Here is a 26156-nt window from a genome sequence, read left to right as displayed (position 1 = left end):
CTCATTTGTGGACCATATTTTTATCTCTTCATAGATTAATGTTGGCTTTCTTGGCTTTCTTCATATTTTTTTTTACCACGCTCCCACAGTTCACCTCCATGTCAACGACTGTGTCAATCATCTGTTTTAGTTATTTCTAGCAGCTTACAAAGTTAACCCTGTCCACTGTTATGTCAGGCAGTGGGAGTCCATTCTCTGTTCTTGTGTTTTTCTTTTCCACTCCCTGCTGACACACCTGGCAATGACACTTACTAGATATGCTCAGAACACATACATACACACACACAACGCTATGGCATCTTAAAGGAAGTATTGATGTTAAAACCTTCTGCCAGTTTTCCTGCTTCTGGCTACCAGTTCATATTGAGATGTGATAGATGGAGGCAGAAGTTGCATTCATTTGCCTGTCGGAAAGCCAAGATAGAAAATTCTTGAATCACCTGGCTTCATCAGGGAAAACTTTTAACACATGAGGATTTTGCATACCTAAAAGCAAGGTCTAAATGAAGGGATTTGTCTGTAATCTGGTATTGATCCTTGCTAGACAGACTGTCTGGAAGACTAACACTCTGCTGTACCTATGGGCACACAGCCACATGGGCTACATGCCTTGCTACATCATTAGAAGCAAATACAAGCTGAGCCCAAATTGTGGCAGATTTAATGGCTCATAGTGGAAACATTATGCTGGGTTAAGATAGGCAGAATTGACTGTTTTGTTTTTCAGTTATATCACTTCAAGAAAATCTTTATTATTAGCTTATTCTATGCAAAGTTTGTGTGTTGTGGGTAATTCACTACCACAGTCTAATAAACTGCATTAAGCTATCCTGATTAAACTAAACTGCACTATAGGGAGTCTGCTGTATTAGCAAAAGTTGCCATTCAACATTCAGTATTTAAAGGAGTCTATAAAAAACACACATTTAGTTCTTAATGTGCAACCCGGATCATGTATACTAACAAAAGTGTTAGTTTTTTCAAGCAACACTAAACCACAAAGCTTGAGGTAAAACAAGTGGACAAAAAGTTTGCAGAAATCAATGTGGCTTTTTTAGACAAGAATAGCTAAGATTGGCTAAATAACTAGTGGTCTGATAGGGACAGATAGCATGAGGACATTTTACACAAGTAAATCCATCTTAAAGGTGAGCAAAATGCGTCCAATCTATACTTTCAGTTTGTACAATTGAATGAGTAGGCCTATATAAGGAACCATGATGAGCATGTAAGATCCTGCACTCAAATTTGCACTTCACTTAAAACTGTTTTTGCTGCAAGTGGGTGTTGAAAAAGTGTTACTTTGGGTGTTATTTTGGGAGGTACAAATAAATGCAGCCATTCTTAGTTCTGACAGACCATTGAATAGTCTCCAAAATATCTTCCGCTCTTTTGTAAGGAGAAGCAGCCATGAACATAACGGCACTCAGGTGTGCTTTCAAAAGGAGCCGTCATCACCTCATTGAGAAAGTGTCAAGGAGCAGTGAATGATCTGTGAATGAGAATTAGAGTGAGTGAGGACTAAATCTTCGCATACAATTCACCAGAAATCCTTGTTGTGCCAGCTTTGAGAGAAGTGAAAGGAATTAAGACACAGATGGCAGAAGATCAACTAAAAAAAAAAAAAAAAAAAAACAAACAAAAATGCTATTAACTATCAATCATTTTATTGGTAGTTACAAAAATGTGTCATAAAATTATGGCCAAATGCAACAATGATGTTGTGTCTTTACTTTAAAAAATGCAATATATTTCTATAATGAGAAATTCCTAAAAATAATTATTAGAAATAAAGGTTTAGAATGTCCTGAAAAATAAAATCTTAGATTTGATTAAGTGTATGCTTTGGTTTTTCTCTGGACTGTATGAAGCATCAGTTCCCCATCAGTCAGCTGGTAGAATGGTCTGATTGGTGTGAATGGAAGGAAGAAAAGCCAGTAAAAGATGCAGACAATGGCAGGAGTGTGACCGAACTGACAGTCCAAACGTGTGGTTGCATTCTCGCTTTGTTCCATCAAGTCACAGTTGTGGCAGATGCGAGATAGAGCAGGAGCAGCTGTTTCAATCTCTGTTCTCCAGTTACAGACGCTGGCACTGCCTGCACTCTGGGGATGGGCAGAGGGGCACGTTGTTGAGTTTTACTAGTGATTGTTCTCTGAGGGTGGGCACCAAAAGTCCTCAGACCAGTGGTCCAACAGTATTCTTGGCTTCAGAAGAGAGGGATGTGACCGAAGGTGTCAAACAGAGTGGGGCTGGGTGACAAGACATAACCCGCAGCTGCTCCCACTCTCACAGGACCCATGGCGCCATTAATTACTCCCACTGTTCAGGCTGCAGTGAATTCAAAATATTATTGGAAAATGCTTTTTACTTGTTCCTGTCAGTGGAAGTTCAATCAGATGAGAACTGGGTCTAAATTATTTGAGAGAAATACTTAGAAATGAGTCATATTTAATAGCCAATTTGGGAATATTTTAGGGATATTCTTATGTCAAATAGAAGTATGAAATTTAAGTTTTGCATAAAAAAAAACTAAAAAAAGAAGAAATTCTACTAAATACTTTTTTTTTCAGAAAATCTTCACTTTTCCATTAAAGGAGGTAAAATTGGTCAGTTTAAAATAATGATGTTTCTAAATGATCCCAAATTCCTGTATCATTTTGTTTTATATACTTTAGTGGTGTCTTAAAGACTCCCCCAGGTTGGTTTATTAATTTAAATTTACTGGAAAGTCCATTTATTATAATCCCTATCTCAGCTAAATAAAATAAGTATCACTGTTACAGATTAAAATTATTAAATGTGTTATCATACTCCATCAAGTTGGGGGGGGGGGGGGGGATTCCTATGATATGAATGATATGAAACAACAGCTCATAATTCACAAGTGAAAGCTCAGTTCAGATCTTCAGTTAAGCTTCTGCAGTTTTAGTAGCAAATACCTTGTCTGTAGTTGCATCTGATGATGCTCAGTTGTAGCTGGGCCCGCTTGGTGTTGTCTTCCTCCCTGTCAGCAGTGTGGGGATGGTGCCCTCACTGATGTGCACTTACAGTAAATGAAGGAGTGATGTTTCAGAGATGGGTAACATTTCCAGTATTTATCGACTGCTGTGAGGCGGCACTGGATGACACTGCATTCAGATACATTAGTGGTAGAGGGAGTCTTGACAGGCTATTGGATGGAAACAGAGGCTTGAGAAGTGAGGAGGGCAGATGTTAAAACTTCACCTAGCTCATAGTTGGACATGTATGCATTGATCGCAGCCTCACTGCTCCCTGAGCTGCTTCCTGTGTTTTCATTGTACTATCATTGGAAGATAGCAATCAACGTCAGGATGGAAGGCTGCTGATAGCTCCTTATTTAATGTGCACATATCCCTAGGAAGAGAGATTTGATGAAATAAATGGAATAAATAAAAAGAAATGGCTAAAACACATGTCATGATGCCACTAAATAAGCTATTGCACATGATAGAGAATAATAATACTAAGGCATGCTGGTTTGGAAATAAATCATATTTTAAAATATGTTATTCAGAAATAAGGGGTCTCTTGAATAAGGTGGTCCTTGTTTTACATCTTTCTATGAGTTCAAGTCACGTGTTAGAGGTGCAATCCAATTTCCCTTAAAGATGTTCTGCGCTTTTGTAGTAAAAAATGTTCATGCTCTGCTTAGGCCAGATCCATCTTTTCTGATGGCACAGAAATGAGTCCAAAACAAAAACTGAATGAGTTCTCACTACTTTTAGAAAATTTCTCTTTCTGAAAAAATTTTTTTGCATAAAATTCCAAACAGGCAGAAAAAAAAACAGTTACAGGATAAATTTATGTATTAATGTTAATTTGCACATCTGTGGTACAGTTTGTTTTTCCAGAAAAAGAGTAAGATATGTTAATTCCACATGTTAAATAATTAGTTAAGGCAAACAAGAGGGAAGGCAGCTCTATGATATATCCACTTGTCTAAAACTTAAAAGGAACATGACAATGAAGTCTATGATTGTTTCCACACCGCTGTGCATGAATTACATCCTAAGTGCTCCATAATTTTACACAGATGTGAATCATTTAAACAAACTGTTCATCTCATGTGGCTTTCGACTCCCTCACACAATCCATCACAAACATCAAGCATGTCTTTCATTACTGAAGATGTTTCATATTATGCTAGGCTCAAATTAATGGGTGTTTTACGTCTCTGCATTCTTATTCCTCAAAAATAGTTTTTGCGAATGAAATAATAAATATTCTGCTACAGAAGAACCGAAACTACAAAGACTAAATATGTGACACAGCATTAAATGGTTCACTCCACTTTATTAAAAAGACAGAAAACAGGTCTCCGTTTTTCCAGCCTGCATGATTACATTTATAGAAACAATCAACTCACATTTCTCACTGAATAAAATGTTTCGTTGTAGGACTGTTTTCCCTCTAATTAAAGGAAAATGCGGCCATGAGGTCTGGGTCAACTTGCTGACCAGAAACAGGATTTCCCTGCCGATGCTAAAAGAGCCCCTGGGTTTCTCATCAGTTAGCAGATGGTTTAACACTCAGTCAAAACTTTCTTGAGGGAAACAGGAACATCTCATCTGCTTTTGTTAGAGCTGAGGGATTAATATAAGCAGCCCCATGAATATGAAAAAGCAAAGCAATAAGTTAGAGTACAGTACTACAGGAAAAACCTGAAATGTTATGAAAATGTGTTGCATGCAAGAATGCAAGAATGCAGTTTCTCCTAACTTTTTGCCTGCATTACCAAGCCAACAACCTAGTAAGAAGTCTGAAAGTTGATGCCTTTGTTTACATGGACAGCAGCATTCTGACTATTGACCATTATATTCTGATTGTGGTGTTACATAAGATGCGATTATATTCCATTCATATTCCTGTTTAAACATAACAGAGCATACCTAGATTAATGACTCAGGCCCACATTAAGTCATGCATTAAATCTTTTTTTTTTTTTTTTATTTTGTTATTATTTTCTTTATTAATGTAGCCAGTGCTTCATAAAACAGCAGTCTGTGTTGACAGATGTTGGGAAAATCCTGTGTGAGTAAAAAAAATGAGATACACTACTAGATGGATATGTTTAAGTTAAATTGTGTGTCGTAAATACAGTATGAGTGATAAGTGCTTTAAGTGCCGAACAGCAGAGTGCTCTCAGTAGGGGAGAAATAGAATTGATCCTGACACACAAGCTAAGCAAAAGGATTTTCAGAAGGGGCAGAAGGAACAACTAAGTTTTCTCATTCGAATAAAAGTGAAACCTAGGAACATTTGTTGTGGTTTAGACAAAAATGAAATGTTTTTTTCCACACTGTGTCACTCCTACATTAGACAAATATTTACTTTGTCACTAGTTTCTTAACCACAAAACATCTGTAGCAGCACAGTTTGCAGCTCTGCAGGTTGCAACACAGCATCATCACTCAGAGGAGGCCGCTGGCTGTGTAAAAGTTACATTGCAAGAAATCCACAACACAGTGTTCACTCAAACTGCTAAGGAATTGTTTCGAAGCTCAAAGTTGTTGTGGATTTCAATTTTTTTAAAAGCCCCCATGTAAGTAGTTTAATGCTTAACTTGCCCATTAGAAAACAATCCAAACTGACATTACTTTGATCACTGTCTACTGCAGGTAAGATAATAATTTCTAATAACTCATTATCACAATTCCATTTCCCACAAAATCCTTTGTCTTTCTTTTTAGATGCATGGTTGTGTGCCAATGACATACTTTAGTGTGGAGAAATGCATGGGATATGTTAAATTGTGGATTGTGTAAACTGAATCAGGGGCATCCTCTAAATGAGACCATTCAACAAATTACAGGTTATTTTGACTTTTTTCTGTTGTGTTACTTAAATAAAATTTTGACTGCCCAGTTTACACATTGTCTGTGTTCTTGCCCACTGTCGCATGTCACAGTGAAAAAAAAACTGAATGAAGGAGATCACTGTGCTTGATTTGTTCTAGCTGTGAGATTTGCATGTTTCCGCTACTGTATGTCCTTGACTGGAAAAAAAAAAAACTAACTCCTCATTTCATTCACTCATTAAAAAATTCACCAATATTATTGAGTGGCAATAATGTGCAAAGGGGACAATTATGGTAATTTATTTCTTTCTATTCATCATCTTTGATTGCTTAATGGCCTTCTCAGGGTTTTTTCCCTTATACTTGAATTGAGCTTGATCATTATGTGTTTTTGGGGGCTGGGTGGTTATTAGATTAAGAGGTCATACATAAATATGTTTGATTTTCAAAAGGCATCAGTAGACTCATGCTGTCCTTACGAGACTTAGAGACACATGCTATTGCTTCGCTTATGTGAAATCATTTCAAGTCTTAATCTTGGATCACAACATGCTTTTCTTTGCTAAATCCTTATTCATCAAACAATGCACACTTTTACCATTTCAATGTTACTTGTCACCCCACCACCACAGCAAGTGGTGTATGCCATCTCTCTGTAGCCTATACACCACTCACAAATTCACAAAGGAGCTTTCAGCAGAGCTGCAGCTATAAGGGAGGGGCTTGGACATGGAAAATATGCACTGAAGACTCCCTCCCTCACTACACTCCCTCTCATTCACACTCCAAGCAGGTTGTTTGACCAGAACCAGTAGATCAGCCTCTTCATAAAGCACTAAAACTAAAATTTGTCCAAACACCATTAATCACAATGGCTGGGGGCATCTAAGTTAATGAACAGAGTCTTTCTGGGGGCATCTATAGGCACTTAATTTGCCATTTAAACTCCACCTGTCTGTGTCAACTGGTCCGTAGAGAGGTGTATGAATGCAGCCAGTAGCTGTTCCAAGGGTTGGGCTGTATCCACTCCTTCATGCATTACTACAGCCAGGGGCAGGGAGTGTGTTAAAAAGGCTCCAGTGTCTAAATGCCATCATAAATAATGTGCAGACTTTTTATTTCTTCAAATATAATGTTAGTGTAGGAGCTATTTGACCTGAATGTCATGTGCAGACTTTATTGTGTGCATCTTTCTCAGGTGAGTGGATTTATTTTAGATGTTAAAAAAAGGTGGAAATGACATTTTTCTTGATTATTTAAAAAAGAAAAATACTTTAAGTTTAATTCACATCGTGAATCCACAATGTAAGATAGTATTAACTTCACAATATACTTTAAATTACTTGTATTATTATTATTATTATTATTATTATTATGCCTATTGTATTCTACAAACCTGCATTCATGTTATGTAACTGTCAGGTTTTAGATGCTGGCAGTCAAATCAAACGCAGGACATTCTCCCAGGAGTTATGGACTCTTTTTAGATGACTTCTACATGGAGACTTAACAGATTTTATTTAATTATTTTTTAAAAATGTTTTCTGTCCACACAATACCAATGAAAATGCTTTGCTTTGCCTGGCTGTAGTAAGCCATGTCATTCTCAGTAGCTTCAACAACACAAACGCGACACTGTAATCTGACATTGTTGTAGCCGTTGGGCGGGTTCACGCATGCAGGTTAGGAGATAGGTGGAGCTATGCTGTAATTGGGTCAGAAAAAAATGCATATTGTTTCAAAACATGGAACCTAAATGTTGACATTTTCAAATTTATTCCCTTTGGACCCAGTTTGAAAAAATGGGCATTGTCAGGCCCGTAACCAACAATTCCATGTGGAGAAAATGTCCCAAAGATACATTTTTTTTAAATGAATGCACCTAAACTTGCCCCAGTGTGCATACAGTCTAAATTAGGGCTGGGGAATATCTCGAGATTTTTAAATATATCGAGACTTTGTCACACACGATATAGAATAAGGGAATATCGTTTATATTGACATAGCTTTTTTAGTTAAAAGCTTATCTTTTTTGCATTTTGTACAACTGTATTTTGTTATGGTCATTGTAAAGTATTTTAAATTTTTTTTAAGAGCACTCTCAGAGCTACAGAAATGTTCATAAGGCCGAAGTCCCCAGCAGTTCGTCAACATCTCATCAACTACATAAATTTGTGTTATTAACCCTTTTCTGAAAGAACTACATCCCTGTCAGATCTAACTTCCTAGCACTGGTCTCTGTTGTAGGTTTTTATTGAGTACTCTGATGGAAATTGTATTTGTTATAAAATATATAACTTTACAGAATACTTCCATCTGATTCAGAATGAACAGAGTCTAAAATAGAGCACAAAAACTTGTGTGGTCAGAATAACATCCTGTGGCAGAAATAGGTAGAAATGATCATATTTCCTCTGTTCTTTACATATTACATAGTTTTAGGATAAGTCAGGGACCAGCAAGACTTCATGTTCTTTTTGACAAAGTTATTGAATATGCAAATTTTAAAATAGTCAAAATGACCATTAGGGCTGTTCTAGTGTTAAATGCATCTAATGTTTCCAAAATAAATATTTAGCACAAAGATATTCATCACTGCAGATTTCAACTTAGTTCTGTGAGGTACAGAGTCAAAAACTTGTGTTTAGTAACGTCTGCTTTTTGGGTCCAAAACCTAGCCTGAGTATCTGATTTGAATAGTGAAAAAGTCAGTAGGTGAGGTGATTAAGTGTGGTAGAGGGAGGGGGGAGCTGCAGGAGAAACTGAAAATCCTGTTAATTCTAGTGTTAATTTAATATACAGCTACTTTAACTTCGGCTACTTTAATTTTAACTGTTTTAATGTGCTGCTGATTCTTAATAAAAGTGTTTTGAGCACTCAAAGCTGTAAATTTTGTTACGTGACAAAAAAGTTATATTGCGATATATATTGTATATTGTGATTCAGGTAAAAAAAAAAAAAAAAAAAAAAAATAGAGATTTGAAATTTGGTTCATATCGCCCAGCCCTAGCCTTGGTTTAATTTTCAGTAGCCTAAAAATTTTTTCTGTATTTTGTTTGGATGCACACTTTGTGGCAAGATTTTCATTTCCAGGTGCATTTGACTTTTTTTTCTGGTTGAATTTTAGTCAGGTTTTGGCAAAACAAATAGTTTCTGTTCAGAAGAAGACCATAGTTTGCATTTATGATACAATAAACCCTTTCAAAATGTTAATCACAAATCATAGGAGCTAAAACATTTCCAAAGTTTTGATTTGCTCAAGACAAAGCATTCACTTCCTCTATTTATTAACAGCGTGTATGTTTCTTGGCTACACCCTCATTAATTTCTTAATCGGTTTAGTTACATTCTCAAGTTTATATTGTTTTTGACAAGTTTGACACATACTTTGTTTCCAAGCTGCTCTCTTCATTAAACATTCCCTGCAGCTCTGGTATGACATTCCTACACAAGCTCAGTGCACACACACAATTAGTGCTTGTTAAAGAGCATGTGATATGGGAAACACACCATTTTCACATAATTACAGCCCACTGTGAACCTTAGAGGAAGTAGATATTTTGAGTATCTTGCTTCATGTCTGTCTAAAAAGTCTAAACTGAAACTTTAACATTTTCCTAACCTATTATCTTTGCTTTTGTTCCTCCCTGTCTGTTGAACATAAATGGACTTACATTCCTTTACAGCTTTTTCTTTTTCTTTTTTTTTTGCTTCTGTGGCCCTGTTGCAGTCCCTCACTGCTGGTTATTTAGCCTTTTGGTGGCTACCACGACTAATTGGAGTGGGAGACAGGTGGAGTCACTCTGTAGCAATCAGTCTTGTTTGTGTCGAGGCTACAGCTCACGCTAGGCAGTCCTTTTGTTTTTGCAGGGTGAGCACCGGAAGGAGGGCATGAACTTTTGACACACTCACATATGGGGCCCCCTTGCAGCCTGCCAGGTTTTACTTAATGTTCTTAACGTCAGGTTGTGTATAAGATCAGTGAGTCAAACTACTTCTTTCCATGAATATGATCTGAAAGAGAAAAAGAATTTTATGGTGCTTGCATTCTGAAATAATCACCCACTTGTTATAACTATATTTAATTGCATGTTCATGTAGAACTTTAGATTACTATGCACTTCTTCCATTGCTTCATGATCCAACCTTTTTCTCATAGGTGTGTGGTAAGGCTTCATTTTGGTGGTGACTTGTCCACTGTGCACAGACACGTTCGGAGACATGTTAAGGTGTAATGCAACCAGGCAGGTGTGAGGGTCACAGCCGGTTTGTGGTCCAGTGTCTTGACCCCTGCTGGCTGCTTTGTCTGGCCATCAGAAGAACCCCTTTAATTAGACCCCTTTTGTTCACAGTGATCGCCCAATGCAGCCCAGCAGACATGCAACAACAATCCCTTCATTAAATGCTCCTGGATGACTTGGCAGGAAGAGTCTGTTTGCCAATCCCTGCTGCACAAAGGCCATGTTGATCAAATCTAACGTTGCACTTTAATTTGAGACAGTCTTTTTCTTTTTATATTTTGACAGAGAATGTATAATCCATGATACAGGGTATTGTTTTTCCACCAAATTATTAGTTGGAAAGATCTTTGTGAGTAAAGTTATTATCTCATTCAATCACGCCAGGAAAATCATTAAAAATGACGTATATGTGAGTTAACTCACTGTATGTAGGCTATTTATAAAATTTACTTTTGGCAATTATTTGGGGTTTTATAAATTACTTCACAATTTTATTTTAACGAACTGTTTGCTTTTGGTTAGTGTGTGTCTGCAATATGAGAACACACGATTATATAAGACACCAAGGAAAAGTCATCAAGTGGCCAAAAATTAAATGGGAACAGAACTGTGAGGGAATTAAGTGAACCATGGCTCTCTTGCAGCTAGGCTTCTTTAAAAAAAAAGTACATTTTAAAAATTGGTACAATGACAGATAGATACAGAAAGAGGAAAAAGGCTTCTTTCTGATATTTTGTCTAATTCACACCCTAGCCTGGGCCATGGAAAAATCCCTTTTTGGACCTTTCATATCATACTGTTCACTGGTTTAAGCAACCTGTGAAGCAGATCTCATCATGTTCAGACAAAGGGTTTCATTTCAGGACTTCATGGTGTAACCAGGGTGTTCCCCAGGAATCAGTCATGGGACCACTCCTATCTACCCAATACCAATAGTCTTGATCATAATGTTTTTTTAAGATCTTTACTCTCTAGTGATGATATTGTAATATACTGCTCTGCATCTGAACCTTAGCTAGACTCTCACTAAGCTGAAACTTGTATACAATTTAACAAAGTTTGTGTTATTTCAAATTTGTTGTAAATGCAAACAAAGTGACACGTCTTTAAATGAAAAAAATAGATCAAGGCTACTCAATTTGGTCCTATGAGGGTTGCAATCCAGCAGGTTTTCCATGTGTTCCTGTTCCAGCACATCTGAGTCAAATTAATGAGTTGTTGTGCAGAACTTGATATTTAATTTGATTCAGGTGTTTTGAAGCAGGAATACATTGAAAACCTGCTGGATTTTGGCCCTCATGGAACTGAATTGAGTAGCCCTGAACTAGATCAATGAATAATGGATCTATAGCTTTTAGGAATCTAATACTGAGTTTAAATCTCATTACAAATATGTTTGAATTATAATAGTTCATTCTTTATCTTTTATGCCTCTTATACAGTAACTAGTAAAAAACATAGGCTTATTTAAATTTTTATTTCAGAATTATGTTCATGTCCTACTTTCAAGATCATAAAGAGGCTTGCAGCTGCCATTTTTATGTCTGTGCTGGATTATGGCGACATTGTTTACATGTATTGAGCTCTGATGTTTAGAAATATTTCTAATTTCATTAATATGTGACTGAGAGAAAAATAATTTAACATAAATTTTCTCTTGGCATTTGCCAGTTTGAGACATTTATCATTTTTTTGTGATTTATGTGCACATTATTATTTAACTTACAGTTTTATGCATACTCTGGATGCATTGGTTAAATGTCTGCATATGCAGTGTGTAGTAACTGTGCCAGTGCTGCTGTCTTAGCCTGGATCTTCTTGAAAATGGATCTTTAATTTTAATGACTTCATCTCCCCATTAGATAGGGAATATGATAAAATTAAATTGTTCTTGCAAGAAAGTTTTATTAGTTGATGCAAAAAAAAAGATAATTGATCAGGAAATCTGACCAGGTTCTTCCAGCTAACCTGAAATTCATGTTTGATATCAAGCATGATGATATCAAAAGCCACAGCTGTATATATTCAGTATCAACATAAAAAAACACTTAAAAAGTATTGCGATGAATGTATAACAACAGAACAGGAAATAAAAAATGCATGTTTAGATGAAATATACAGTTTTATAACTATGAAATGTGTTGCATTACACACAGAACGACACAGAAAGAAGAAAAATGACAGGACAAGGCTCTTTCATGGGATTCCATACAACTGGTTTATCTAGTGCCAATCCTTTTATATTGAATTACATTTATAATTTGCAAAAGAATAACCATAAAATTACAAAAGTCACTTGTTTGTCAAGTTGTGCTTAATTAACAAATTCAATAGTTTAAGGGTAGATTATTTAATTTGTCCATCACTCTATCATCTTTAGCCTGTTATCAACACTGGTTAGGTAGAAGGTCTTGCTTTGTCTAAATCATGAGTTCTAGCAGGTTTAGGCAGCGAAGATAAGAAATTCAAACTTATTTAATTTTAGATTGGGGACTAGGATTATATTAGTTTCTTGTGAGCGTCAGTTTTTCTCACACTGCCCTTCCATAACAACTAACTTTTATAAAGCTCATTGTGTTGAGAGATCACTGTAAAAAATATGTAAATTTGTCTATTGTTGTTCCTTTAAGCAGCAACAGAAGAAGTCACATGGCCAAAAAAAACATCTGAGTAAAAGGGAGAACCAGCATGACGTGGCACGCCACATTCAGCATTGACACTTTTGTGTCACACATCATGCAGTCTTGTCGATGGCATGTTGTATGAATGTAAAGGGGGCTAAGATTTTTATCATCTCAAAAACAGACAATTACTTTGTCGTTAATAATTTTGTAAATAAAACTGTATGGGTTATAACAGTCTATTGTCAAAATGCAGAATAAATTCTTGTGATTTATGTGTAAAATATATATTGAAAAAACTTATTTAACCCAAATCTTTGGGTTTGATTTAGTTGAATAGCTAGAAGCAGTATAAACTGAATTGACGTTCATGTACTTCACATAATACTGACATTTATGATCTGACATACACACTGAATGCTATAAATTGAAGTATCTGCATGAAGTCTGAAACTTCAGATGAGAACAGTGTAAATCTCTACTAAAGCAATCCCTGCGTTGTTCTGAAAGTTATACCTTTTAAAAACATCTACTTTGGCAGAGAAAAATGATTCACCAAAGGTGTCATATTTCAGTGCTATCCAGTATCGCATCGTGAGGACGGAGACAGTCAGACAGACAGTGGGGGAGACGGACACAGCGTGAAAGACAGAGGGAGGGTAGGAGGGCAGATCTTGCTGTGTCTTTTCACTCTTTATGAATGGTGATTTTCTTCCCACTCAGCGCTCTTTGTAACTTCAAAGCATCAGTCTGTGCCGAGTAGTTTGGTCTTAGTATTGTGGGAATCCTGAATATTCATCAAGGTTTTTCCTTTCTGTCCTGTAGCTTGGGCTCTCACTCATTCTGTCTGTCTGCAGTTTTTTTTTTTTTTTTTTTTTTGTCCTCTTTACCCATCTTGTCAGAATTTTCTTTTTCTTTCCTCTGGTTAAAATAGCTAAAGGGTTTAGGTCAGAAATCCCATTCCTGGTCTGCTAATATTGAATGCATTTTCCAAGCCTCTCAGATCATCTGGGACACTTTTTCTTTCTGTTCCCAGAGTCAAAACTAAATATAGAAAAGCAGCGTTTAATATTATGTTCTGCATATGTGGAATAGAAAACTTCCTCTGTGCTCCAGCTCATAATTGTTTGAATAAATCTGGGACAAAATCTACATATTTGGGATTATTTATTCAAACTTTTCAAAACAATAAGTAGACAGAAACTCAAATTTTAATTTGTTCTCCCCGTTCACATAATTTTCTTTTAAAGCCATTTCCCTGCCATTTTTTTATTTCCTTTGAGCCATTTTCCTTGTTGCTTGTGTTTTATTTTACAGTTTTCTCTTATTTATAACATTTTTATGACTTTTTAGACACCTGTTAAATAATATATTTATGCTGTGTCTTGTCTATGTCTTGTGTTTGTTGAATAAGAGCATTTTATGTTGTGATCATAGGGAAAGAAAGAGTAAAAAATTTAAAAGATTCTGTATAACTTAGAAGAGTTTGTGAGGACTGATGCATGAAGAGAGGAAAGTAATCTTTGTATTGCTGGATGATTAAGATAGTGACTCTTACAGGCCAGTTGGACCATTTGGGAGAGACAGCTGTGTTGCCACGGTAATAAGCTGATTTCCAGGATTCGGTGACAGGAGTTTTAACTCTGAGCTGCTGAAAATCCTCCAGATTTCACAGAGCTGTGGGTCATTTTGGCTCCGACTGAAACATCATTCATGATACGCATTCCATCTCTACTCAGTGTAATTTCATCATCTGTGTTCTGCTGTGGCTTCTTGTTTCACAGGTTAGTGGTGATTTTTCACAGTCATTCACAGTGAGTGATGAAAGGTGTGTTTGTTCTTTGAAAGTGTTTTCTGTAATGAAAATCTTGACTAATTTCCACGGTGCATTGTAATACTAGTGCTAGGATTAATGTAAGCTCTCCGTTTCTGAGAAATGGAGAGAGATTATTTCAAACAACCAAACTGCATTAATTGATATATTTCTGTTAGAGGGCTAATGTGGATGATACAGAATCTGCAAAACAAACTGAATATAATCTCAGAGCTTAACTACTCTCCATAGATCCTTCCCAGTTTCTCTTAAAGGAAAGGAGCCAAAGTGATGGATTGCCAACTGTACTAAAAGGTCAAAGCCAGATGTGGAGAATCATACAAATGCATTTTCCACAATCTTTTGCCATATATCAGAAAAAAAAACTTTCTCTGAAATGTTTATCATATGTGTGATGTTTCTGTCAGGTCTGTTAATAGAAGACTACAAATTTACCACAAAATGGTATTCCTAACACGAAAGGCTGGGCAGTGTACTAAGCGTAAATATTAGCATTACTGTGAGTTTTTTTCAATAAACCGTTTCAATATTGCTTCACATATTGTAGGACAGATGATATGAACAGAGATTTTTTTTACATCACAAATGTGAAAACGTGCTTGTGAGGCTTTTATGAACTAAACTTTAGTGTTGATAGATCAAGCAGTAAATTAAAAGCTGGCTTGTCTGCTCAGTTCTTTCTTCACTAAAATGGATCAGTGCACCACCTTCATTGCTGCCCTATAAATCTGTCCATCTCTTGCTTCATCAGCTTCTACATCAATACCCACCCCTAACCTACAGAGCATTGTATACCATTTTTAGTTGAACACCATTGCCTCAGACAGCTGACTTTCATCCCAGCTGTGAACCGTTCTAGTACCCACTGGTGGTGTGTAGTTCCTCCTCCCCCTGACTAAGGGTCAGGAGCTTATCCATGATCAAAACAAGCAGAATCGGCTAAAAGGGGCAGTCCTGGTCCACTGTAATTTGCCGTAAACATGATTAACTCTGTGCCAAGGATGCAGGCACAGCTCTTGCTTTGGTTAAACAGGGACCTAATCTGAAATATTAATAAATACAGAGTGAAATCACCTCGATGTCCTATACACTATAACAGGAAATGTAAAATGCTACCATTACAATTTCTGGGTATTTTTTCCTGTTTACACAAAATGTTAAGTCCCAAGTGTTGAATTTGAGTGTGGTGCACACATTTTCAATGTGTTTATGCCTTATTTCAGTTGCTGCAAACTTTGTGGTTTTACAGAGCAACTGAAGGACTGATAGGATGATTCCCTATGCAGGATTAATCCTCTTGTGAAAGATGATAGTTATGCATTGCTGTTTAGATTCTAAGCATTAGAGGGAGACAAAGAATAAAAGTAGGGATAGTTAATTTGATTGTAAATAGGTCTTGCAACCAGTCTGCCCCACTTTCAAACCCTTTGTGTGATTGGGTGACCCCCACCTACCGAGCTGCTCACTCCCCTGGACCCCCCATCCCTGGCCTTTGGGCTGAGTAGGCTGTCAGTCTGGAGAGCCTCCATGCTGGGCATTTGATGGGGCGCAGAAGAGTGTGTGATGTGCACTGACCCTTTCACATCACTCCCCATGCACTCATGCTTCAGAATAGGCTGACTTATCACATGTAGTACACAGTTCTGCACAGATGAGGAGTGACAGCTATAGGGCTCGTGAGCGCTTGAGGGGAGAGAGAGTATCTGGGAGCTGCAGTTCCCACCCAGTCAGACTTTAAGAGGGGACAGGTGTTGGGTGGGGAGGCCCATTTGACTGTTATTAGTTTTTTCCCCTCTTCAACATATTTTTCTTTTACTTTTGTTTGCCTCTCCTTGAAAGATTTGAAATGGTTCTTGGAAACATTTTTGTTCTTACAAGGCTATAACGTGTTTTTGTTGAGATGTATATGAGTTGTGTAGGTCTTGTAGTTGACATAATCTGTAATATTTTAATCGTCTTAACTTGTAACTCACATAAATCTTTCACTAGTGGAATGTGTGCTTGTTTTTATTGTCTCTTTTTTCCATGGTTTTGCACATGTTTGTGTGTGTGTGTGTGTGTGTAGGATTACTCTAAAGTTGCAAAGCTGAGGTGGTGGTTGTAGGTGTGAGCATAATCGCCTCTAATCACCTGACGTGTGATGGCCTGATTCCTGTGGTAGTGTTACAAGTGCTTTGTGTTCACCCCTTAACTCGTACACTTACAGTGTCACATGAGCACTTTATAGGATTCAGTCCACACCTGAACTTTAATGCCACACACTTGGTCGCACATTCGTGCCTGGGCGTGCAACTTTAGTACCATACCGATTATTTCAAGATGGAAGTGCAGCTGAGGTTAATTCCTTTTTATTTGTTGTGCATTCCACATTTTTTTTCTTATTAGAACAGGACATATTTGCAGTTATATTTCAGTTCTTTTGGTAAGTTCAAGTATCTGTGGTATAGCATAATTCCTTGTTACAATAACAACTCAACCAGCAGAGTTTCTAAGAAAATTAATGCAACAAATTAGCAAACTACCACATCATTTCTATTGGGATTAACATAATTTATGTCTGGAGGGATAGCAACATGCAACTCATTAGTACTTGTGCACAGGGATGTAAAAGTCAGTTAGCTGAACCAGGATGGGTAACCTGGTAACGTTAACAGCAAACATTAGTTTTTCTTTAAATTCTTGCTTCATAGCATCAACAGATCTGAGCTCAGACTTCCTCTGTCTTGCAGAATTTGAATCAGTGGGCTTTAACATAGTATGTGTACATGTGCTCTGCAAGTTTATATACTTTAGCTCTTACTGTAATTTCTATGTCTCTCTTGGCATGCTGTGTGTTTGCATGCCTGTGGCTACTATTCATAAGATTTTTTCTGCTGCCCTTCACACCTCATTCAGCTCATATTTGCATCCATTGTCCTAGCCCCCCCCCCCCCCCCCCCCCCCCCCCCCCCCCCCCCCCCCCCCCCCCCCCCCCCCCCCCCCCCCCCCCCCCCCCCCCCCCCCCCCCCCCCCCTTTTTTTTTTACACCACCTCTGTTGTGCTCTTCTTTCTGTGTATCAGTGATGTGAGAATTTGCAACTTGTGTTTGTGTGTGTGTGTGTGTGTGTGAGCAAAAGACTGAGAGGACATGTGTGGATATATTCAGCTGTTCTCTCTGTAGTGAAGCGCCCATAGAAAGGGCTGGACGAATAGCACATTGAGAGAGCAACTAAGTAACACCCGCCTCCCCCTCTTTTTTGTCCACCTCTTCTTTCTTCATGCCTGTCTCTCCCAGACTGTCAGTGTGGAGTAGTGCTGGAGGCTGCGAGGCGACTGTGGGAAGTTCCTGAGTTCAGAGAAGCAGAGTGGCAATCAGTCACAGAGAAACACTTGTGCAGAGAGAGGACTGAAGCTCTTTCACAAAAAGGATATAGAACGCACTCTCACATCTCCGCTGTGTTGCACGGGGTGTGATCGCTGTGGCAGCACCTCAGGGAATTGAAGGAAGTTGGTGCTGACATGATGGTGTGGCTGCTTCAGGAGTGGGCCTGGCAAGCTCTTGTCCTGGTGATTGGACTTGCATCGCTAAGCTGTGGGGCTGATGGTGAGTACTACTCCAGACACCAGCCCTCACTTACTGTGTTTTCATGCTTGCACTCTCCTGCTGCCTTGATGTTTTAAGTCACTGCAAATCTCCTTTTATCCATATGCATATTTCAAGTTAGCAGGTTGATCATGCAGTTTATTTCCTAGCTGAGAAAGGAGCATGTTTTCACATGTTTATTGATAGCATCATGAGTTGACAGGCTGAATCATGCTTTCTTTGAGGTTTACCATCTATTTTTTTGCACTCTGGTATTCACAATGAGCAAAAAGCTTTTATGATCTCCACAGGGGCTACCAAAAGAATGGATGTGCATTTATCTGTCCCATCCTTTCCTTTTACAAATTCCCCTTCCCTAAGACCCCCATTCATGTTTTGAATTGTTTGAAATGGACAGCCAGTTGTTTTTTATGATGAATGCCGCTAATGTCATGGTGTCCCTTGAGGTTGTGACAAGCTGGGAAGATCAACAGGCTCCTACCGTCAATATGATGATACCTTGTTACGGTTTGGTTTGGGAAAAGGGACAGTGATAGTAGACCAGTATGAGTTAATATGATTTGGGGTTCTCCTACATTTTATGTACACATATACTACTATAGAAATACCCTGCAGCCAAGCAGACACACAAAAATCTTGTGTTTTTTTTCTTTGGCTTTTAAAGCTAATAAATGCAGCCTGTTGATCAATAAGCTGTGTAACAAAAGATGCATCTGCTACCATTTTTAGAATTTTATATCCGTCTTGCATGGGGGTAAGTTTGACTTTTGCCTTTGACTGTTGTTAGAAAAAACAAGCAAGCTGAAGATGCTGTGTTGTATTTCAACATATGATAATGGGCATTTTTTACTGTATTGATCTGACAGCAGATTGAATTGTTTGCAAAAAAAAAAAAGGAATCTACACTTTAATCTATAATGTATAATCATATAGGTTCACACACTCATGCAAACACAAAATATTCTTGAATATCACCATAGAGCTATTCTTCAATAAAATCCAGCAAATGGCTCTTAGCTGTAAATGGATTTCCCTTCTTGTGTAGCTGCTTCGTCAGTTCTTTTTATCATTTACACTCTTTGGATGTACATCTGGGATTAGGGAAGCTTGAAAATTGACCAGAGGATAGAAAAAGTATATGTGATTCTGGAAAAATATTTGTAATCAACTCCACATTTGGACACAATGTGTCCATGCTGTGCACAAAGCCATTCTGTGCTGAAATGGTGTCAAAACTTAAGACCAGCTGTAAAATCCCATACTGACTGTGTGCCTCTGAGCTAAATGTAACTTTCGCAGTTGGTCATGAAATACCTCAGCTGCTGATGAATGCTTCTTCAGAGAATTTCTTTTACTCTTTTCTGCACAGACAGAACTAAGAGTTGAAGCTCTAAGTTGGTCTGAGAGTCTGAAGCCACACAGTTATATAGAAAAAATGTGGGAGGATGGAGTGAAAATCAGCTGAAAGTTCTTCTGAAGAGAACATTGATTGTAGCGCCATAAACAGAAATCAAGTTTATGCTTTTTTTTTTTCTTTTTTTTTTGTCAGTGCAGACTGATGAATAGTTGGTGAAATGAAGCTGTGAGCTGCTTGGAAAGATTTCATACTGAAGCTTTTTCTCCAGCAATGAGAGCTCCCTCAGTTTCGTCTGTGATCTGATCTTTTAAAGGTCACCCAAATGAGTTAAACATGTGGGAGGTTGTCCATAAATCTGAGAAGCATGGCCAGTTTGCCACCTGTTTCTCTGGACTGGTGGGGTTAACAGAAAATAGATGTCCTAGCCCAGTAACAGTGCAGTAGAAACATGAAAGATTTAGCAATTAATGGATATAAATGCTATGATGACAACATTTATATATATAAAAAAGTCATTTAGTTTAATTTTCATCCAATTATGATTTGGCTTTAAAGTTGTCAACTGACTGACAAACCCCAATTTGAACATGACACAGTCAGGGAAGAAGTCACACATTCAAATATACTACACAATTTGAGAAAGTTTGTGCATAAATTAAATGTAAAAAAATAAATAAATAAAATAAAATGTTCTTTTTACAGCACATATGCCAATCTCTGGTCTTCTGGACAGGCATGTAAAATTAGCAACACTCACCAGAGAGCTGTTATACATACAGAATAGTGCAGTGTTTTTATTTGCAAATACCTGAAAATGTCACTGTGTCTCTGTGGGAGCGTTCAGAGGCATTTCAGCTTTGGCTTTACACGCAAGTGTGTCTTTTTTGTGGCTCCACTTTGATTATAAAAGACTAAAACATTTTTACAACAACAATGTCAAGAAAAAAGACAATAAGAATGATGTTGTGGATATGCCATGATTTAGATTGCATGTAGATGTTCATAGCATGTAAATTAACACTTCCTAAAAAAGTCAAATCTCATGCTTTTTTTTCTTAAAATGAGCCCGCTAAAGTTTTTCTGGCCAGTTGTTAAGGAATACTAAAAGTTGTATGTAGTATTGGAGCATCAAAGATCTGTGGAAGTGTTTTGGAGTGAGGTCAGGGTGCAGTCTGGCATAGGGGTCCAGAAGTACAAAACAGCAGCAGTTGGTCCTCAATAGGAGAGAACTCCTTCAGCCTTCTGTGAGCTGCTTCCTGTCAGGATGTGGATACGGTTCCCCTACACAGAATTTGATCCCTAAGCAGATGTGCTGCTCCAGCGGTCAGGCCTTGAAGCAGAAGCTGTGTGTGTTTGTATTATAGTTGCTCATGTGCACCATGTTCATATATCTGCTCTGTGTGATTTAGAAGCTTTAGACAATTTTTTGTGAGCTCAGAGGGAGTTCTAAAGAGAGGACATCCTTGAGTTTTAATCTTAAAAAGTAGAAGCTCTCCATTACTTAATTTTCTCAATGCACAAACAGCTTTAGGCAGGTTCATAATTGCATGTCGGTATCAGTTTGTGTAGTCTCAGTCCAGCATAGTGAAGGATTATGGAAAATTAACTAATGTTGAGGATATACAGATGGACCTGCGTGCTAGCAGCACGTTGCACCTTGTAACACTGAAAATGTAAGTCGAAAGCTCACTGGGTAAAAGTTTGGTTTAAAAAAGGAATTACCACTGAGGTAAAAAAAAAAAAAAATAGGCATCACTGATCATTGAACTGTTAGAAAACAGTGTTCCTCAAAGAAAGGTTATAATACTTTACATATTTCTCTCTTATTTAACAATTTTAGGAGCAAGCCTAAGGTGGTTATCTTTGGTCCAGCAGACAGCACTGCATCAAGAATTATAATTTATCAGTAGCTTATAGAAAAACATGGTCAAGGGATTACAGTGGAAAACCTTTGTAATGCACGACAGCACAAAACTATACTCACAAAAGCCATATAAATTTTTAGTGTGCATAAAAGATGTCTTATAATAAACTTGCTTCAAGGCAGCTATGACTTATCTAACTCGTAGACATCTAAAATAGACCATCACATAGTGGAAATGTGTGCAGCGGTTGGAACAATCAGTATTCCAGGTCATTTTTAAAAGAAATTGATACTATGTGCCAACTCGAAAACAAAAGAACTATCTAGTCTGTTATTAACAAGTCCAAAGGCCAGGCTCTGTGATGTATGGAGCGGTTTTAGCACCCTTAGCATCGCTTGTTTACACTTTTTAATGAGTGCATTCTGCACTCATTAAAAAGGCATGACAAAGTTTAAACATTCCATGTTTTATTGAAATAGGTTGTAATCTTAAAGTGCAAAATATATAAATATATAAATAAATAAATATATAAACAAATAAATAAATAAATATAAAAAAATAATAATTTTAGCTTTTTTTTTGCTTTTTTTCTGAGTTTGTTATTGCAAAAGAAACCCACAATTCTGGTTATTCTACCTATTAAGTGGCAGCAGACAGGAATAAATGCCTGAAAATAACTATATAAGACTATAAATAAGTTACATGGAAATGATATGGATATCTTGTACAACTCTGAGTGAAAACAGAAGCATCTATGCACTTCTTCTACATTATTGTTGGGTAAGGTGACATACTGTGGTAACGTTATGGTTGCTGTCTTGATGTGTGTGTAATGAACTCCGCCATTACTCGGTACTGTGTGGCTTTTTCCAGTAAGTGCAGACCACACAGAAAGATAGAGGAGCATTGAGATGCATTGATGGGAATTGTGGGTAGACATTTTAAAAAAATTATGTCTGAGAAGACAAGATCAAGGTAGTTTGTTGAAATGAGCCCCACACAAAGTACACAAAAACACTTGGTGCCAGTGTCTACACCTGCACTGTGTCTACCATTCTGTGTGTGTGAGTTAGAGTGTATCAAAGATATAACAAATTCACTAAATGTGTGTAGTCTTTGTGGCTGCTGTGTAGAAAACATTCAGCTAGTGTCACATATTATTATTCCCAGATAAACAGTCATTTAGGAAATAATATGCAAATAAATATGCAGTAAAACATGAACATAGTTACTGAAATTTAATAGATATTCATGCACTTAATGCAGAACTGAACCTTTATAGATCCCAGGAAATCTGGAAGATGCTGTTTTTTTTTAAATAAATGAATTACTCTTTCTGTAACCTATCAGTTCAATATCTTTACACAATAAAATGACTTTTGCTTGTCTCACTATGTCGATTGGATGAGTTAAAGCAGAATAAAGCGGCCATTATTTAGTCTGTGAACATGTCTGTCTGTATTTGACTATTTTCTTGTGGATATAGCAGCTCTCTGCTGTATTCACACCCATGTGTAATATTTTTACTAAGCAACCAATGTGAATCCTTGACAGAAGGACTTGATTCTCAGAGTTTGGGGTGGAAGCATAGTGTTGAGCAGACAGGTCTCCTTCATCAGATTCACTGCAGAATTATTGTCTGTGGGCGGAGGGAGCCTTGTGGTCCCCGCCCTTCACAAAGGCAGCTTGGTCACGGCAGGTAAACGGAGAACAGATTGATGGAAAATGTACAGGGGAGATAGAGACGAAGGAGACGGTGTGGAATGCGCTCTCTGGACATCTTTGTGTGTGCACGTGTACAATATGTGCATGTGTGGGTATCTCATGTGGCAGAGGCCTTTGAAGCCTGTAGGGGGTTAAGAGGAATGAGGGTGCAGTAGTAGGGTGGAGGAGGATGTATGGCTCCTCTGCAAGTTGGTTGTGACCCTATTGGGGTCAGAGTGCACTCTGGAGGCACTGGGGAAGATGCCTTCTTTGAGGAGGTGATTTATCATGGCCACCTGGAGAAACTTGTCTCCCTTTTTTCTTATGTCTTCCTCCCTACCTATCACAAACAGTGGACAGTCTGTGTGAAGGTCAAAGCTCCCGGATCAAATAGCTGCAGTGCTGTGAAGTCTGCTGAAACAGTTATGTTAATTAGAACACTTCATAAAGAATTTTATTTCTGGACTTGAAATCCTCCTCCTAACATTTCTCTCCAATCTCATCACTGGAAACAGCAGTCATGGCATTGATCTCCAGTTATTACAATTATTGACTGTTAGTGTCAATAGAAAAGCAGCTTTGAGCTTCATAATGGCATGTGTTGATGATTTGGGAATAAAAGATGATATTCTAAACCGTCTCAGTAAGATAAATTACTTTTTTTGTGATTGACAACTTTTAGTAAGACGATTTCGGATATTTATCCTTGCACTTTTTTCACCTGGTAACTGCTAGAGACAGTCCAACACGGATAAAAGCATTCTTATTTCTTTATTCAGAGGTTGGGATTGACTCTGAATAATATATGGAAGTGCAGCATAAAATTGCCATTTAGATGAAGATATATTAGCAGGTCAAGATCCCAATTTTTTCCAGCAAGACATGTCTGTTTTTGTTTGTTTGGCCTTTGCCTACAATTACAGTTTGTATGAATTCTGCAAAAACAGAAAAGTGTGTCAGAAAAAGGAAGTACTGCATGAAAAATAGCCCCATAGAGACATTTTTATTTTTCCAGGGAAGTCTCTTAGAATAAGCAAATGAATAATGGATAACAGAGAATCCACCATATCCAAGATAATAGAGTAAGAGCAGGAGTGGGACAAAACAAAATAACATCTGATATGATTTTGGAGTTTTCCGTACTAAGTCATTTATCATCAGTACCATTAAAAACACACACTACAAAGGCATGCTCTGAGAGTAAAAAGCAACAAGAAGCCTGGTCACAAAGGCAGCTGACAAAAAAAAGCTGAATCCATTGTGGAAGTGCTCAGAGATAAAGAAGCTGATGGCGATGAGCTGAGATGCAGCTGGAGTAATTCACCAGTCCTACACAGTCCAGTTTCTCAGGGGGTGTCTGTGTTTGTGTGTAATATTGTATCAGTGTTGAGGAGAAGCCTGTGGAATGTGTGGGGGATGCAGATCAGATTTCGGGATGACCTTGAGTGTGCCACGTCGCAGACACAGCAAATTTGTGTGTGTGTGTGTGTGTGTGTGTGTGTAGGTGTGTGTGTGTGTGTGTGTGTGTGTGTGTGTGTGTGTGTGTGTGTGTGTGTGTGTGTGTGTGTGTGTGTGTGTAAAGGTGTAGGACAGGCATAAAGAAAGGAGAAAATGAAACATGTCTGCATTATTCAGGTGTAAGTGTGACAAAAAACAAAATAGTTTAGTGTATTTATATCAACAAGTTGATTTTTATAATATATTGCTCTATGTGCTTTTCCATTAAAGTATCAATTCTATTATTTTATTTTTTATTTTTACTTATTTGTTTATTTGTTAGGGACAGGTCATATTTAAAAAGAACACTTTTGTAAATAAGCCAGATTTAGTTTTCATGTGTTGTCCCTAAAGGCTACACAATTTTATTTAGATCTATTTTCTCTATTCATGTGGTATTAACGAGAATAAACTCTACTATTTTGTAATTCAAGGTATAGCTATATAATCTTTACAAACCACTAACTTCACATTTAATAGCATTGTTAAGATTATTCACTGACTGACTTACGAGATGAAGACCTGCATGTAAAAATCCTGTTGATAAGTAGAATTTGACCGTTAGTACTTCATCATATAATAAACTGTAAGACATTGTAAATGTAAAAAATTGTATATCTATATAATTCCTCACTAATGTATTTATCATCACATATTATAAGTTCCTTCTGTTCACTATTAACAAATGAAGTCACTGTTCTTTATGTGATTAGTTCACACTTTAACTTTGTTAAGGAAACTCCTCATGTGAACTTAATGTATCTGTTTACAGCTTTTTCGTCTGTCTCGCTACCATTTGGGAGGAACTTTTATAAAAAGCAGTTTTTTAGCTCGCTAAAATTTTGTCTAAATGCCAAATGTCTCATGGACTAGAATTATTCTTTCTCACAGAGGACACCGCTCCTAAACTGCCTGAAATATGTTGTGTGTAGTCCAGATTATTCCCTGAAATATGATAATTAAAAAAAGTAAACTACAGATGTTAAAAGGAAAGAATTTTTTTTTTTATTAAAATAGCTACTAGCAATAAACATTTTTTAACTCATAATTTATTAATTATTAATATGAAGTCAAAGTAACTTGATTATTTGTTTATCATGAGCAGCTGAACATCTCTATAGATTCATGAATCAAATTACACGTACCCTGCATTCGTTTGCATTACTTCAGTATATGATTTAGCACATGTATTATAGTGTAAGTAAATACAGTAATTTGCAATTAATGGAGCACTGAAACACAAATGACACATTTTTTATTAAAAGAAAAGATGTAATCATTTCTGTATCCCAGCTCGCCTCAAGCAGGAACAGGACGGTATTTTGGAAACTTTTCTGTCGTTGAAGCTTTCAATACAGACAGGTGCAAGACATATGTTTCTGACTACAAACGTTCCCACTTTTCTCGCTGTGCTGAGGAATTTCATGGACAAATTTATGTCCAGATCTAGTGTCCAATATTTATTTCCAAGCCTTTGACAGGTACTGTACATTTTAGTTAAATAAAGTTAAATGTATTCCTCCTGTGACGGTCTGAGACACAGTAACAGATCAGCTCCTGATCTTTTTTTTTTATTATTTATTGTTTAAGAAAACAAATGTGATGTCAGCCATCCTGTTACTTTTCTTTTCGC

General features: G+C 37.2%; 1 protein-coding gene across 6 annotated transcripts in view; it reads left to right on the top strand.

Moving 5' to 3' along the window:
• Positions 1-26156, top strand: part of bmpr1bb (bone morphogenetic protein receptor, type IBb) — a 58144-nt gene that overhangs the window by 19797 nt on the left and 12191 nt on the right. For 4 of the 6 annotated variants that reach the window (XM_041969842.1, XM_041969845.1, XM_041969840.1 and 1 more), the window contains one exon: positions 17792-18100. The exons of 1 other annotated variant lie outside the window; for it this stretch is intronic. In XM_041969842.1, the coding sequence (XP_041825776.1) occupies positions 18016-18100 (85 nt within the window). In that variant the 5' untranslated portion in view covers positions 17792-18015. Of the gene's footprint in view, positions 1-14312; positions 14468-17791; positions 18101-26156 lie in introns of those variants that run through there. One more of the 6 variants, XM_041969843.1, reaches the window with a different exon arrangement.

The sequence above is a fragment of the Melanotaenia boesemani genome, chromosome 19 (genome assembly GCF_017639745.1).
Source record: "Melanotaenia boesemani isolate fMelBoe1 chromosome 19, fMelBoe1.pri, whole genome shotgun sequence".
NCBI lineage: Eukaryota > Metazoa > Chordata > Actinopteri > Atheriniformes > Melanotaeniidae > Melanotaenia > Melanotaenia boesemani.
This window is presented reverse-complemented; position numbering and strand designations above follow the sequence as displayed.